This window comes from Crinia signifera, chromosome 1, assembly GCF_055691185.1.
Source record: "Crinia signifera chromosome 1, ASM5569118v1, whole genome shotgun sequence".
In the NCBI taxonomy this organism is placed as follows: Eukaryota; Metazoa; Chordata; class Amphibia; order Anura; family Myobatrachidae; genus Crinia; species Crinia signifera.
The window spans coordinates 480983952-480999254 of NC_139217.1; the positions used below are offsets into that span (position 1 = coordinate 480983952).

At 50.8% G+C, this 15303-nt stretch overlaps 1 protein-coding gene across 4 annotated transcripts in view; it reads right to left on the minus strand.

Annotated features, from left to right (window-relative positions):
- The window catches only part of TAF1C (TATA-box binding protein associated factor, RNA polymerase I subunit C), a 105748-nt gene that overhangs the window by 3760 nt on the left and 86685 nt on the right, over nt 1-15303 (minus strand). For all 4 annotated transcript variants that reach the window (XM_083155500.1, XM_083155503.1, XM_083155501.1 and 1 more), the window contains exon 14: nt 11750-11887. In XM_083155500.1, the coding sequence (XP_083011626.1) occupies nt 11750-11887 (138 nt within the window). The remainder of the gene's footprint in view (nt 1-11749; nt 11888-15303) is intronic.

Below are 15303 nucleotides of genomic sequence, written 5' to 3' on the forward strand. Positions count from 1 at the left end.
GCCCACGATTTTGATCGTGGGCATCGCAGTTAAAAAAAATCGCGGGCATTGAATGCACTAAAAATCGGGTGCGACGCGACCGACGCGATGCCCGCGATTTCCCATAGGGAACACTGTTAAATGTCTCAATTGACCCGATTTTCCTGTTCAATGCCTCAATTGACCCGATTTTTCCATAGGAAACAATGTTAAATGGCCCACAGAGGCCAAATAGCCACCCTGAAGTGTGAAATGGCCCCCACAATTGTTAACGCCACCCCACGATCAACGTGAACCCGAAGCGTGGCGAGCGCAGCGTGCCCGCGCGGGGCGGCGGTACGCGTCCTACGACCTTTTCATACCCCCACTATCCACGTCGGCGTGGAGTTGAGAATAGAATAGTGTGGCGAGCGCAGCGAGCCACCGAGCCCGAAGCGTGGCGAGCGCACGCGGATACCTTCACAGGTAAACGAGTCCCTTCGCGGGCTTCACAGGTATCCGCGTCCGCTCGCCACGCTTCGGGCTCGCCACACTATTCTATTCTCAACTCCACGCCGACGTGGATAGTGGGGGTATGAAAAGGTCGTAGGACGCGTACCGCCGCCGCTCGCCATGCTTCGGGTTCACGTTGATCGTGGGGTGGCGTTAACAATTGTGGGGGCCATTTCACACTTCAGGGTGCCCATTTGGCCTCTGTGGGCCATTTAACATTGTTTCCTATGGAAAAATCGGGTCAATTGAGGCATTGAACAGGAAAATCGGGTCAATTGAGACATTTAACATTGTTCCCTATGGGAAATCGCGGGCATCGCGTCGGTCGCGTTGCACCCGATTTTTTAGTGCATTCAATGCCCGCGATGGCCGCCGCGCTAAGTAAAGAGTACCGATAATAAAGATAAAAATGACAGTAAAAAAAACTTGATGACAATTGAGTGTCAATAAAAACAATATAAGGCCTGCCAATATAAATTTGTGGTATATAACCTGCTCTGGTAACTTGAAAGTCCCGGCACAAATGGAGAGAGATGTAAGGTAGGAGTCCAAGGTGCTTTATGTGCTGCTGGAGGTGTCCCGGTCCTTTAAAAGGATAGAATGGGCTTGTAGGTATCCTCTCTAAATTCCGGCTGTGCTTGTCTTGGAATAGTTGCTCCAATCTACAATCTCCATGTGGTTTTGTAGGTGTCCCAGTCCATTTAGGATTTGTTTGTAAAGTGCGTCTGTGCTTTGGGAAAAAGTTAAGTCCCAATTGGGAAAGGTAAGGTGCAAGTCCAGATGAATCAGCAGGATGAAATTGGCAGGTATAGGTAAGCTCCTGGGGAAACACAAACGCGTTTCACTGTACTTGTGTTCCACATGTTTTGGAGTTTCTGACAGCCTTGTTTAGAATCCAAGTTGCTCTCCTCTCTGTGCCGGGACTTTCAAGTTACCAGAGCAGGTTATATGTTATATACCACAAATTTATATTGGCAGGTCTTATATTGTTTTTATTGACACTCAATTGTCATCAAGTTTTTTTACTGTCATTTTTATCTTTATTATCTTTTATTCTAAATAAATATGTATTGTACAGCATACTAGTGTGATCATTAAAAGAGCGCTGCATACCCCTTTCTTGTAATATGCACAGAGACCTGGGTTACACCATGCTGCATTCCAGGTGGGCAGATGTAATATGCGCAGAGACCTGGGTTACACCATGCTGCATTCCAGGTGGGCAGATGTAATATGCGCAGAGACCTGGGTTACACCATGCTGCATTCCAGGTGGGCAGATGTAATATGCGCAGAGACCTGGGTTACACCATGCTGCATTCCAGGTGGGCAGATGTAATATGCGCAGAGACCTGGGTTACACCATGCTGCATTCTAGGTGGGCAGATGTAATATGCGCAGAGACCTGGGTTACACCATGCTGCATTCCAGGTGGGCAGATGTAATATGCGCAGAGACCTGGGTTACACCATGCTGCATTCCAGGGGGGCAGATGTAATATGCGCAGAGACCTGGGTTACACCATGCTGCATTCCAGGGGGGCAGATGTAATATGCGCAGAGACCTGGGTTACACCATGCTGCATTCCAGGGGGGCAGATGTAATATGCGCAGAGACCTGGGTTACACCATGCTGCATTCCAGGTGGGCAGATGTAATATGCGCAGAGACCTGGGTTACACCATGCTGCATTGCAGGTGGGCAGATGTAATATGCGCATAGACCTGGGTTACACCATGCTGCATTCCAGGTGGGAAGATGTAATATGCGCAGAGACCTGGGTTACACCATGCTGCATTCCAGGTGGGCAGATGTAATATGCGCAGAGACCTGGGTTACACCATGCTGCATTCCAGGTGGGCAGATGTAATATGCGCAGAGACCTGGGTTACACCATGCTGCATTCCAGGGGGGCAGATGTAATATGCGCAGAGACCTAGGTTACACCATGCTGCACGGCAGATGTAACCTGGGCAGAGAGATCTGGGTTACAGCATATTGCACTGCAGGTGGAGCAGATGTAACATGTGCAGAGAGACCTGGGTAACACAGATGTAACCTGTGCAGAGTGTTAGGTGTGGGAGTCGTGTGTCCTAGCTCAGACCTACATTGCAGTGTGAGAATAATGTGTGGGCTACATGCAGAAGCACCCAGTAACTGAGCACCTGGGTAACACCATGCTGCACCGCAGTGGGGCAGATGTAACATGTGCAAAGAGATCTGGATTACACCATGGTGCACTGCAGGGGGGCAGATGTAACATGTGCAGAGAGACCTGGATTACAACATGGTGCACTGCATGGGGGCAGATGTAACATGTGCAGAGAGATCTGGATTACACCATGGTGCACTGCATGGGGGCAGATGTAACATGTGCAAAGAGACCAGGATTACACCATGGTGCACAGCAGGGGGGCAGATGTTACATGTGCAGAGAGACCTGGGTTACACCATACTGCACTGCAGGGGGGCAGATGTTACATGTGCTGAGAGACATGGATTACACCATGCTGCACTGCAGGGGGGCAGATGTAACATGTGCAGAGAGACCTGGGTTACACCATGGTGCACTACAGGGGAGAAAGATGTAACATGTGCAGAATTTGAAGGTGTCCATACTTTGTGAGCCGTGCGCTCTATGCATTTTGTACTAGATGTGACAAGAAGGCTGCACATACTTTCTGTACTGTGTGATATGATCCGCGGAGACCGCATCGCAGCTATGGTGCACACGTGCGATTTGTACTAGATGTGACAAGAAGGCTGCACATACTTTCTGTACTCTGTGATATGATCCGCGGAGACCGTATCGCAGCTATGGTGCACACGTGCGATTTGTACTAGATGTGACAAGAAGGCTGCACATACTTTCTGTACTGTGTGATATGATCCGCGGAGACCGCATCGCAGCTATGGTGCACACGTGCGATTTGTACTAGATGTGACAAGAAGGCTGCACATACTTTCTGTACTGTGTGATATGATCCGCGGAGACAGCATCGCAGCTATGGTGCACACGTGCGATTTGTACTAGATGTGACAAGAAGGCGGCACATACTTTCTGTACAGTGTGATATGATCCGCTGGAGACCGCATCGCAGCTATGGTGCACACGTGCGATTTGTACTAGATGTGACAAGAAGCCGGCACATACTTTCTGTACTCTGTGATATGATCCGCGGAGACCGCATCGCAGCTATTGTGCACGCGTGCGATTTGTACTAGATGTGACAAGAAGGCTGCACATACTTTCTGTACTGTGTGATATGATCCGCGGAGACCGCATCGCAGCTATGGTGCACACCTGCGATTTGTACTAGATGTGACAAGAAGGCGGCACATACTTTCTGTACTGTGTGATATGATCTGCGGGAGACCGCATCGCCAGCTATGGTGCACACGTGCGATTTGTACTAGATGTGACAAGAAGGCGGCACATACTTTCTGTACTCTGTGATATGATCCGCGGAGACCGCATCGCAGCTATGGTGCACACGTGCGATTTGTACTAGATGTGACAAGAAGGCTGCACATACTTTCTGTACTGTGTGATATGATCCACGGAGACCGCATCGCAGCTATGGTGCACACGTGCGATTTGTACTAGATGTGACAAGAAGGCGGCACATACTTTCTGTACAGTGTGATATGATCCGCGGAGACCACATCGCCAGCTATGGTGCACACGTGCGATTTGTACTAGATGTGACAAGAAGGCTGCACATACTTTCTGTACTGTGATATGATCCGCGGAGACCGCATTGCAGCTATGGTGCACACGTGCGATTTGTACTAGATGTGACAAGAAGCCGGAACATACTTTCTGTACTGTGTGATATGATCCGCGGAGACCACATCGCAGCTATGGTGCACACGTGCGATTTGTACTAGATGTGACAAGAAGGCTGCACATACTTTCTGTACTGTGATATGATCCGCGGAGACCGCATCGCAGCTATGGTGCACACGTGCGATTTGTACTAGATGTGACAAGTAGCCGGCACATACTTTCTGTACTGTGTGATATGATCCGCGGAGACCGCATCGCAGCTATGGTGCACACGTGCGATTTGTACTAGATGTGACAAGAAGCCGGCACATACTTTCTGTACTGTGTGATATGATCCGCGGAGACCGCATCACAGCTATGGTGCACACGTGCGATTTGTACTAGATGTGACAAGAAGGCTGCACATACTTTCTGTACTGTGTGATATGATCCGCGGAGACCGCATCGCAGCTATGGTGCACACGTGTGATTTGTACTTGATGTGACAAGAAGCCGGCACATACTTTCTGTACAGTGTGATATGATCCGCGGGAGACCGCATCGCAGCTATGGTGCACACGTGCGATTTGTACTAGATGTGACAAGAAGGCGGCACATACTTTCTGTACAGTGTGATATGATCCGCGGAGACCGCATCGCCAGCTATGGTGCACACGTGCGATTTGTACTAGATGTGACAAGTAGCCGGCACATACTTTCTGTACAGTGTGATATGATCCGCGGAGACCGCATCGCAGCTATGGTGCACACGTGCGATTTGTACTAGATGTGACAAGAAGCCGGCACATACTTTCTGTACTGTGATATGATCCGCGGAGACCGCATCGCAGCTATGGTGCACACGTGCGATTTGTACTAGATGTGACAAGAAGCCGGCACATACTTTCTGTACTCTGTGATATGATCCGCGGAGACCGCATCGCAGCTATGGTGCACACGTGCGATTTGTACTAGATGTGACAAGCCGCCAGCACATACTTTCTGTACTGTGATATGATCCGCGGAGACCGCATCGCAGCTATGGTGCACACATGCGATTTGTACTAGATGTGACAAGAAGCCGGCACATACTTTCTGTACTCTGTGATATGATCCGCGGAGACCGCATCGCAGCTATGGTGCACACGTGCGATTTGTACTAGATGTGACAAGAAGGCGGCACATACTTTCTGTACTGTGATATGATCCGCGGAGACCGCATCGCAGCTATGGTGCACACGTGCGATTTGTACTAGATGTGACAAGAAGGCTGCACATACTTTCTGTACTGTGTGATATGATTCGCGGAGACCGCATCGCAGCTATGGTGCACACGTGCGATTTGTACTAGATGTGACAAGAAGGCGGCACATACTTTCTGTACTGTGATATGATCCGCGGAGACCGCATCGCAGCTATGGTGCACACGTGCGATTTGTACTAGATGTGAAAAGAAGGCGGCACATACTTTCTGTACTGTGTGATATGATCCGCGGAGACCACATCGCAGCTATGGTGCACATGTGCGATTTGTACTAGATGTGACAAGAAGGCTGCACATACTTTCTGTACTGTGATATGATCCGCGGAGACCGCATCGCAGCTATGGTGCACACGTGCGATTTGTACTAGATGTGACAAGAAGGCGGCACATACTTTCTGTACTGTGATATGATCCGCGGAGACCGCATCGCAGCTATGGTGCACACGTGCGATTTGTACTAGATGTGACAAGAAGCCGGCACATACTTTCTGTACTGTGTGATATGATCCGCGGAGACCGCATCGCAGCTATGGTGCACACGTGCGATTTGTACTAGATGTGACAAGAAGGCGGCACATACTTTCTGTACTGTGTGATATGATCCGCGGGAGACCGCATCGCAGCTATGGTGCACACGTGCGATTTGTACTAGATGTGACAAGAAGCCGGCACATACTTTCTGTACTGTGTGATATGATTCGCGGAGACCGCATCGCAGCTATGGTGCACACGTGCGATTTGTACTAGATGTGACAAGAAGGCGGCACATACTTTCTGTACTGTGTGATATGATCCGCGGAGACCGCATCGCCAGCTATGGTGCACACGTGCGATTTGTACTAGATGTGACAAGAAGGCTGCACATACTTTCTGTACTCTGTGATATGATCCGCGGAGACCGCATCGCCAGCTATGGTGCACACGTGCGATTTGTACTAGATGTGACAAGAAGGCGGCACATACTTTCTGTACAGTGTGATATGATCCGCGGAGACCGCATCGCAGCTATGGTGCACACGTGCGATTTGTACTAGATGTGACAAGAAGGTTGCACATACTTTCTGTACTGTGATATGATCCGCGGAGACCGCATCGCAGCTATGGTGCACACGTGCGATTTGTACTAGATGTGACAAGTAGCCGGCACATACTTTCTGTACTGTGTGATATGATCCGCAGAGACCGCATCGCAGCTATTGTGCACACGTGCGATTTGTACTAGATGTGACAAGAAGGCGGCACATACTTTCTGTACTCTGTGATATGATCCGCGGAGACCGCATCGCAGCTATGGTGCACACGTGCGATTTGTACTAGATGTGACAAGAAGGCGGCACATACTTTCTGTACTCTGTGATATGATCCGCGGAGACCGCATCACAGCTATGGTGCACACGTGTGATTTGTACTAGATGTGACAAGAAGGCTGCACATACTTTCTGTACTCTGTGATATGATCCGCGGAGACCGCATCGCAGCTATGGTGCACACGTGCGATTTGTACTAGATGTGACAAGAAGCCGGCACATACTTTCTGTACTGTGTGATATGATCCGCGGAGACCGCATCGCAGCTATGGTGCACACGTGCGATTTGTACTAGATGTGACAAGAAGGCTGCACATACTTTCTGTACTGTGTGATATAATCCGCGGAGACCGCATCGCAGCTATGGTGCACACGTGCGATTTGTACTAGATGTGACAAGAAGGCGGCACATACTTTCTGTACTGTGTGATATGATCCGCGGAGACCTCATCACAGCTATGGTGCACACGTGTGATTTGTACTAGATGTGACAAGAAGGCTGCACATACTTTCTGTACTCTGTGATATGATCTGCGGAGACCGCATCGCAGCTATGGTGCACACGTGCGATTTGTACTAGATGTGACAAGAAGGCTGCACATACTTTCTGTACTCTGTGATATGATCTGCGGAGACCGCATCGCAGCTATGGTGCACACGTGCGATTTGTACTAGATGTGACAAGAAGGCTGCACATACTTTCTGTACTGTGTGATATGATCCGCGGAGACCGCATCGCAGCTATGGTGCACATGTGCGATTTGTACTAGATGTGACAAGAAGCCGGCACATACTTTCTGTACGGTGTGATATAATCCGCGGAGACCGCATCGCAGCTATGGTGCACACGTGCGATTTGTACTAGATGTGACAAGAAGGCTGCACATACTTTCTGAACTCTGTGATATGATCTGCGGAGACCGCATCGCCAGCTATGGTGCACACGTGCGATTTGTACTAGATGTGACAAGAAGGCGGCACATACTTTCTGTACTGTGTGATATAATCCGCGGAGACCGCATCGCAGCTATGGTGCACACGTGCGATTTGTACTAGATGTGACAAGAAGGCTGCACATACTTTCTGTACTGTGTGATATGATCTGCAGAGACCTCATCGCCAGCTATGGTGCACACGTGCGATTTGTACTAGATGTGACAAGAAGGCGGCACATACTTTCTGTACTGTGTGATATAATCCGCGGAGACCGCATCGCAGCTATGGTGCACACGTGCGATTTGTACTAGATGTGACAAGAAGGCTGCACATACTTTCTGTACTGTGTGATATGATCCGCAGAGACCTCATCGCCAGCTATGGTGCACACGTGCGATTTGTACTAGATGTGACAAAAAGGCTGCACATACTTTCTGTACTGTGTGATGCGATCCGCGGAGACCGCATCGCAGCTATGGTGCACACGTGCGATTTGTACTAGATGTGACAAGAAGGCTGCACATACTTTCTGTACTGTGTGATATGATCCGCGGGAGACCGCATCGCAGCTATGGTGCACACCTGCGATTTGTACTAGATGTGACAAGAAGGCTGCACATACTTTCTGTACTCTGTGATATGATCCGCGGAGACCGCATCGCAGCTATGGTGCACACCTGCGATTTGTACTAGATGTGACAAGAAGGCTGCACATACTTTCTGTACTGTGTGATATGATCCGCGGAGACCGTATCGCAGCTATGGTGCACACGTGCGATTTGTACTAGATGTGACAAGAAGCCGGCACATACTTTCTGTACTGTGTGATATGATCCGCGGAGACCGCATCGCAGCTATGGTGCACACGTGCGATTTGTACTAGATGTGACAAGAAGGCTGCACATACTTTCTGTACTCTGTGATATGATCCGCGGAGACCGCATCGCAGCTATGGTGCACACCTGCGATTTGTACTAGATGTGACAAGAAGGCTGCACATACTTTCTGTACTGTGTGATATGATCCGCGGAGACCGCATCACAGCTATGGTGCACACGTGCGATTTGTACTAGATGTGACAAGAAGCCGGCACATACTTTCTGTACTGTGTGATATGATCCGCGGAGACCGTATCGCAGCTATGGTGCACACGTGCGATTTGTACTAGATGTGACAAGAAGCCGGCACATACTTTCTGTACTGTGTGATATGATCCGCGGAGACCGCATCACAGCTATGGTGCACACGTGCGATTTGTACTAGATGTGACAAGAAGGCTGCACATACTTTCTGTACTGTGTGATATGATCCGCGGAGACCGCATCGCCAGCTATGGTGCACACGTGCGATTTGTACTAGATGTGACAAGAAGGCTGCACATACTTTCTGTACTGTGTGATATGATCCGCGGAGACCGTATCGCAGCTATGGTGCACACGTGCGATTTGTACTAGATGTGACAAGAAGGCGGCACATACTTTCTGTACTCTGTGATATGATCCGCGTAGACCGCATCGCAGCTATGGTGCACACGTGCGATATTTACTAGGTGTGACAAGAAGCCGGCACATACTTTCTGTACGGTGTGATATGATCTGCGGAGACCGCATCGCAGCTATGGTGCACACGTGCGATTTGTACTAGATGTGACAAGAAGGCGGCACATACTTTCTGTACTGTGTGATATGATCCGCGGAGACCGCATCGCAGCTATGGTGCACACGTGCGATTTGTACTAGATGTGACAAGAAGCCGGCACATACTTTCTGTACTGTGTGATATGATCCGCGGAGACCGCATCGCCAGCTATGGTGCACACGTGCGATTTGTACTAGATGTGACAAGAAGGCTGCACATACTTTCTGTACTGTGATATGATCCGCGGAGACCGCATCGCAGCTATGGTGCACACGTGCGATTTGTACTAGATGTGACAAGAAGCCGGCACATACTTTCTGTACTCTGTGATATGATCCGCGGAGACCGTATCGCAGCTATGGTGCACATGTGCGATTTGTACTAGATGTGACAAGAAGGCTGCACATACTTTCTGTACTCTGTGATATGATCCGCGGAGACCGCATCGCAGCTATGGTGCACACGTGCGATTTGTACTAGATGTGACAAAAAGGCTGCACATACTTTCTGTACTATGATATGATCCGCGGAGACCGCATCGCAGCTATGGTGCACACGTGCGATTTGTACTAGATGTGACAAGTAGCCGGCACATACTTTCTGTACTGTGTGATATGATCCGCGGAGACCGCATCACAGCTATGGTGCACACGTGCGATTTGTACTAGATGTGACAAGAAGCCGGCACATACTTTCTGTACTCTGTGATATGATCCGCGGAGACCGCATCGCAGCTATGGTGCACACGTGTGATTTGTACTAGATGTGACAAGAAGGCTGCACATACTTTCTGTACTGTGTGATATGATCCGCGGAGACCGCATCGCAGCTATGGTGCACACCTGCGATTTGTACTAGATGTGACAAGAAGCCGGAACATACTTTCTGTACTCTGTGATATGATCCGCGGAGACCGCATCGCAGCTATGGTGCACACGTGTGATTTGTACTAGATGTGACAAGAAGCCGGCACATACTTTCTGTACTCTGTGATATGATCCGCGGAGACCGCATCGCAGCTATGGTGCACACGTGTGATTTGTACTAGATGTGACAAGAAGGCTGCACATACTTTCTGTACTGTGTGATATGATCCGCGGAGACCGCATCGCAGCTATGGTGCACACCTGCGATTTGTACTAGATGTGACAAGAAGCCGGAACATACTTTCTGTACTCTGTGATATGATCCGCGGAGACCGCATCGCAGCTATGGTGCACACGTGCGATTTGTACTAGATGTGACAAGAAGCCGGCACATACTTTCTGTACTCTGTGATACGATCCGCGGAGACCACATCGCAGCTATGGTGCACGCGTGCGATTTGTACTACAGGCGTTTTGAACTGTGTACCTTGCATAGGCACCTTCAGATTTGGGTGGTGCCATAGTCTTAACTTCCCTGGCAGCTCCCCAGGGTTCTTCCTGTGCCATGTCTACACATGATAAATTACATGTAAAAGGTTCCGGGCCCTGCGGGGCGGATGCGATATGAACCTGATGCCCGTGATCCGATCTTTCCCTATGTGCCATACGTAGGATCTCTGGCTCGGATTCGCACATCGGAGGTTAAACACATGATTTCACAGGTGAAAAGTGGACAAATGGCACCACTGTATGGGCACCTGCCCCACCTGCACTGCAGCATAGTTTTTCTCATTTGGCAAAGATTTAGCATTTGTGATCAACTCTGAATCAAGCCCTAAATGAGACCATATCGGCCCTGTAGACTGGTGGGTGACCCCTTCAGTCCCATCTCCCCTCCATAAGGGCAAACTACCAGTCTCCTCCCCACAGCGCTACTGACCTGCCAGAGGAGATGCCAGCCTCTGTGCCCTGCCAGTGCTACCGACCTACCAGCCTGAGTGCCCCGCCAGCACTACTGACCTGCCAGAGGAGATGCCAGCCTGAGTGCCCTGCCAGCGCTACCGACCTACCAGCCTGAGTGCCCCGCCAGCACTACTGACGTGCCAGAGGAGATGCCAGCCTGAGTGCCCTGCCAGCGCTACCGACCTACCAGCCTCAGTGCCCCGCCAGCATTACTGACCTGCCAGAGGAGATGCCAGCCTCTGTGCCCTGCCAGTGCTACCGACCTACCAGCCTGAGTGCCCCGCCAGCACTACTGACCTGCCAGAAGAGATGACAGTCTCTGTGCCCTGCCAGCGCTACCGACCTACCAGCCTGAGTGCCCCGCCAGCACTACTGACCTGCCAGAGGAGATGCCAGCCTCAGTACCCTGCCAGCGCTACCGACCTACCAGCCTGAGTGCCCCGCCAGCACTACTGACGTGCCAGAGGAGATGCCAGCCTGAGTGCCCTGCCAGCGCTACCGACCTACCAGCCTCAGTGCCCCGCCAGCATAACTGACCTGCCAGAGGAGATGCCAGCCTCTGTGCTACAGAGTTGTGATGATCGGGCCGAAGTGGAGCCAGATGAGTGAGAGACCCTGAAATTTGTGGCAGACTCACAGCCGGAAGATGAAGTTGACAAAGGGCTTCGCTGCCCCCTACAGGGGAAACAATAGCAACATAAGGTGGCCATTACTATAGTCCAGCCCAAGGTAGGGGGCCCGTGGGGGGTCACATGCATATACTATAGTCCAGCCCTAGGTAGGGGCCCGTATGGCGTCACATGCGTATACTATAGTTTATCCCAAGGTAGGGGGCCCGTATGGGGTCACATGCATATACTATAGTCCAGTCCTAGGTAGGGGGCCCGTATGGAGTCACATGCATGTACTATAGTCCAGTCCTAGGTAGGGGGCCCGTATGGTGTCACATGCATATACTATAGTCCAGTCCTAGGTAGGGGGCCCGTATGGCGTCACATGCATATACTATAGTCCAGTCCTAGGTAGGGGGCCCGTATGGTGTCACATCCATATACTATAGTCCAGCCCTAGGTAGGGGGCCCGTATGGCGTCACATGCGTATACTATAGTTCATCCCAAGGTAGGGGGCCCGTATGGAGTCACATCCATATACTATAGTCCAGTCCTAGGTAGGGGGCCCGTATGGCGTCACATGCGTATACTATAGTTCATCCCAAGGTAGGGGGCCAGTATGGCATCACATGTATATACTATAGTCCAGCCCAAGGTAGGGGGCCCGTATGGCGTCACATGCATATAGTATAGTCCAGTCCTAGGTAGGGGGGCCGTATGGCGTCACATGCGTATACTATAGTCCAGTCCTAGGTAGGGGGCCCGTATGGCGTCACATCCATATACTATAGTCCAGTCCTAGGAAGGGGGCCCGTATGGCGTCACATGCATATACTATAGTCCAGTCCTAGGTAGGGGGCCCGTATGGCGTCACATACATATACTATAGTCCAGTCCTAGGTAGGGGGCCTGTATGGAGTCACATGCATATACTATAGTCCAGCCCAAGGTAGGGGGCCCGTATGGCGTCACATGCATATACTATAGTCCAGTCCTAGGTAGGGGGCCCGTATGGCGTCACATGCATATACTATAGTCCAGTCCTAGGTAGGGGGCCCGTATGGTGTCACATGCATATACTATAGTCCAGCCCTAGGTAGGGGGCCCGTATGGAGTCACATGCATATACTATAGTCCAGTCCTAGGTAGGGGGCCCGTGGGGCGTCACATACATATACTATAGTCCAGTCCTAGGTAGGGGGCCTGTATGGCGTCACATGCATATACTATAGTCCAGCCCAAGGTAGGGGGCCCGTGGGGCGTCACATGCATATACTATAGTCCAGTCCTAGGTAGGGGGCCCGTATGGCGTCACATGCATATACTATAGTCCAGTCCTAGGTAGGGGGCCTGTATGGCATCACATCCATATACTATAGTCCAGTCCTAGGTAGGGGGCCCGTATGGCGTCACATACATATACTATAGTCCAGCCCAAGGTAGGGGGCCCGTATGGCGTCACATGCATATACTATAGTCCAGTCCTAGGTAGGGGGCCTGTATGGCATCACATCCATATACTATAGTCCAGTCCTAGGTAGGGGGCCCGTATGGCGTCACATACATATACTATAGTCCAGTCCTAGGTAGGGGGCCCGTATGGCGTCACATGCATATACTATAGTCCAGTCCTAGGTAGGGGGCCTGTGGGGGGTCACATGCATATACTATAGTCCAGTCCTAGGTAGGGGGCCCGTATGGAGTCACATGCATATACTATAGTCCAGTCCTAGGTAGGGGGCCTGTGGGGGGTCACATGCATATACTATAGTCCAGCCCTAGGTAGGGGGCCCGTATGGAGTCACATGCATATACTATAGTCCAGTCCTAGGTAGAGGGCCCGTATGGCGTCACATGCATATACTATAGTCCAGTCCTAGGTAGAGGGCCCGTATGGCGTCACATCCATATACTATAGTCCAGCCCAAGGTAGGGGGCCTGTATGGCATCACATGCATATACTATAGTCCAGTCCTAGGTAGGGGGCCCGTATGGCGTCACATACATATACTATAGTCCAGTCCTAGGTAGGGGGCCTGTATGGAGTCACATGCATATACTATAGTCCAGTCCTAGGTAGGGGGCCCGTATGGTGTCACATGCATATACTATAGTCCAGTCCTAGGTAGGGGGTCCGTATGGTGTCACATGCATATACTATAGTCCAGTCCTAGGTAGGGGGCCCGTATGGCGTCACATGCATATACTATAGTCCAGTCCTAGGTAGGGGCCCGTATGGCATCACATGCATATACTATAGTCCAGTCCTAGGTAGGGGCCCGTATGGTGTCACATCCATATACTATAGTCCAGTCCTAGGTAGGGGGCCTGTATGGCGTCACATGCATACACTATAGTCCAGCCCTAGGTAGGGGGCCCGTATGGTGTCACATCCATATACTATAGTCCAGTCCTAGGTAGGGGCCCGTATGGCATCACATGCATATACTATAGTCCAGTCCTAGGTAGGGGGCCCGTATGGCGTCAAATCCATATACTATAGTCCAGCCCTAGGTAGGGGGCCCGTATGGAGTCACATCCATATACTATAGTCCAGTCCTAGGTAGGGGGCCCGTATGGAGTCACATCCATATACTATAGTCCAGTCCTAGGTAGGGGGCCCGTATGGTGTCACATGCATATACTATAGTCCAGTCCTAGGTAGGGGGCCCGTATGGAGTCACATCCATATACTATAGTCCAGTCCTAGGTAGGGGGCCCGTATGGTGTCACATGCATATACTATAGTCCAGTCCTAGGTAGGGGGCCCGTATGGAGTCACATCCATATACTATAGTCAAGTCCTAGGTAGGGGGCCTGTATGGCGTCACATGCATATACTATAGTCCAGTCCTAGGTAGGGGGCCCGTATGGTGTCACATGCATATACTATAGTCCAGTCTAAGGTAGGGGGGCCTGTATGGCGTCACATCCATATACTATAGTCCAGTCCTAGGTAGGGGGCCTGTATGGCGTCACATCCATATACTATAGTCCAGTCCTAAGTAGGGGGGCCGTGGGGAGTCACATGCATATACTACAGTCCAGCCCTAGGTAGGGGGCCCGTATGGCATCACATGCATATACTATAGTCCAGTCCTAGGTAGGGGGCCCGTATGGCGTCACATCCATATACTATAGTCCAGTCCTAAGTAGGGGGGCCGTGGGGAGTCACATGCATATACTACAGTCCAGCCCTAGGTAGGGGGCCCGTATGGCATCACATCCATACACTATAGTCCAGCCCTAAGTAGGGGGGCCGTGGGGAGTCACATGCATATACTACAGTCCAGCCCTAGGTAGGGGGCCCGTATGGCATCACATGCATATACTATAGTCCAGTCCTAGGTAGGGGGCCCGTATGGCGTCACATCCATATACTATAGTCCAGTCCTAGGTAGGGGGCCCGTATGGCATCACATGCATATACTATAGTCCAGTCCTAGGTAGGGGGCCCGTATGGCGTCACATCCATATAC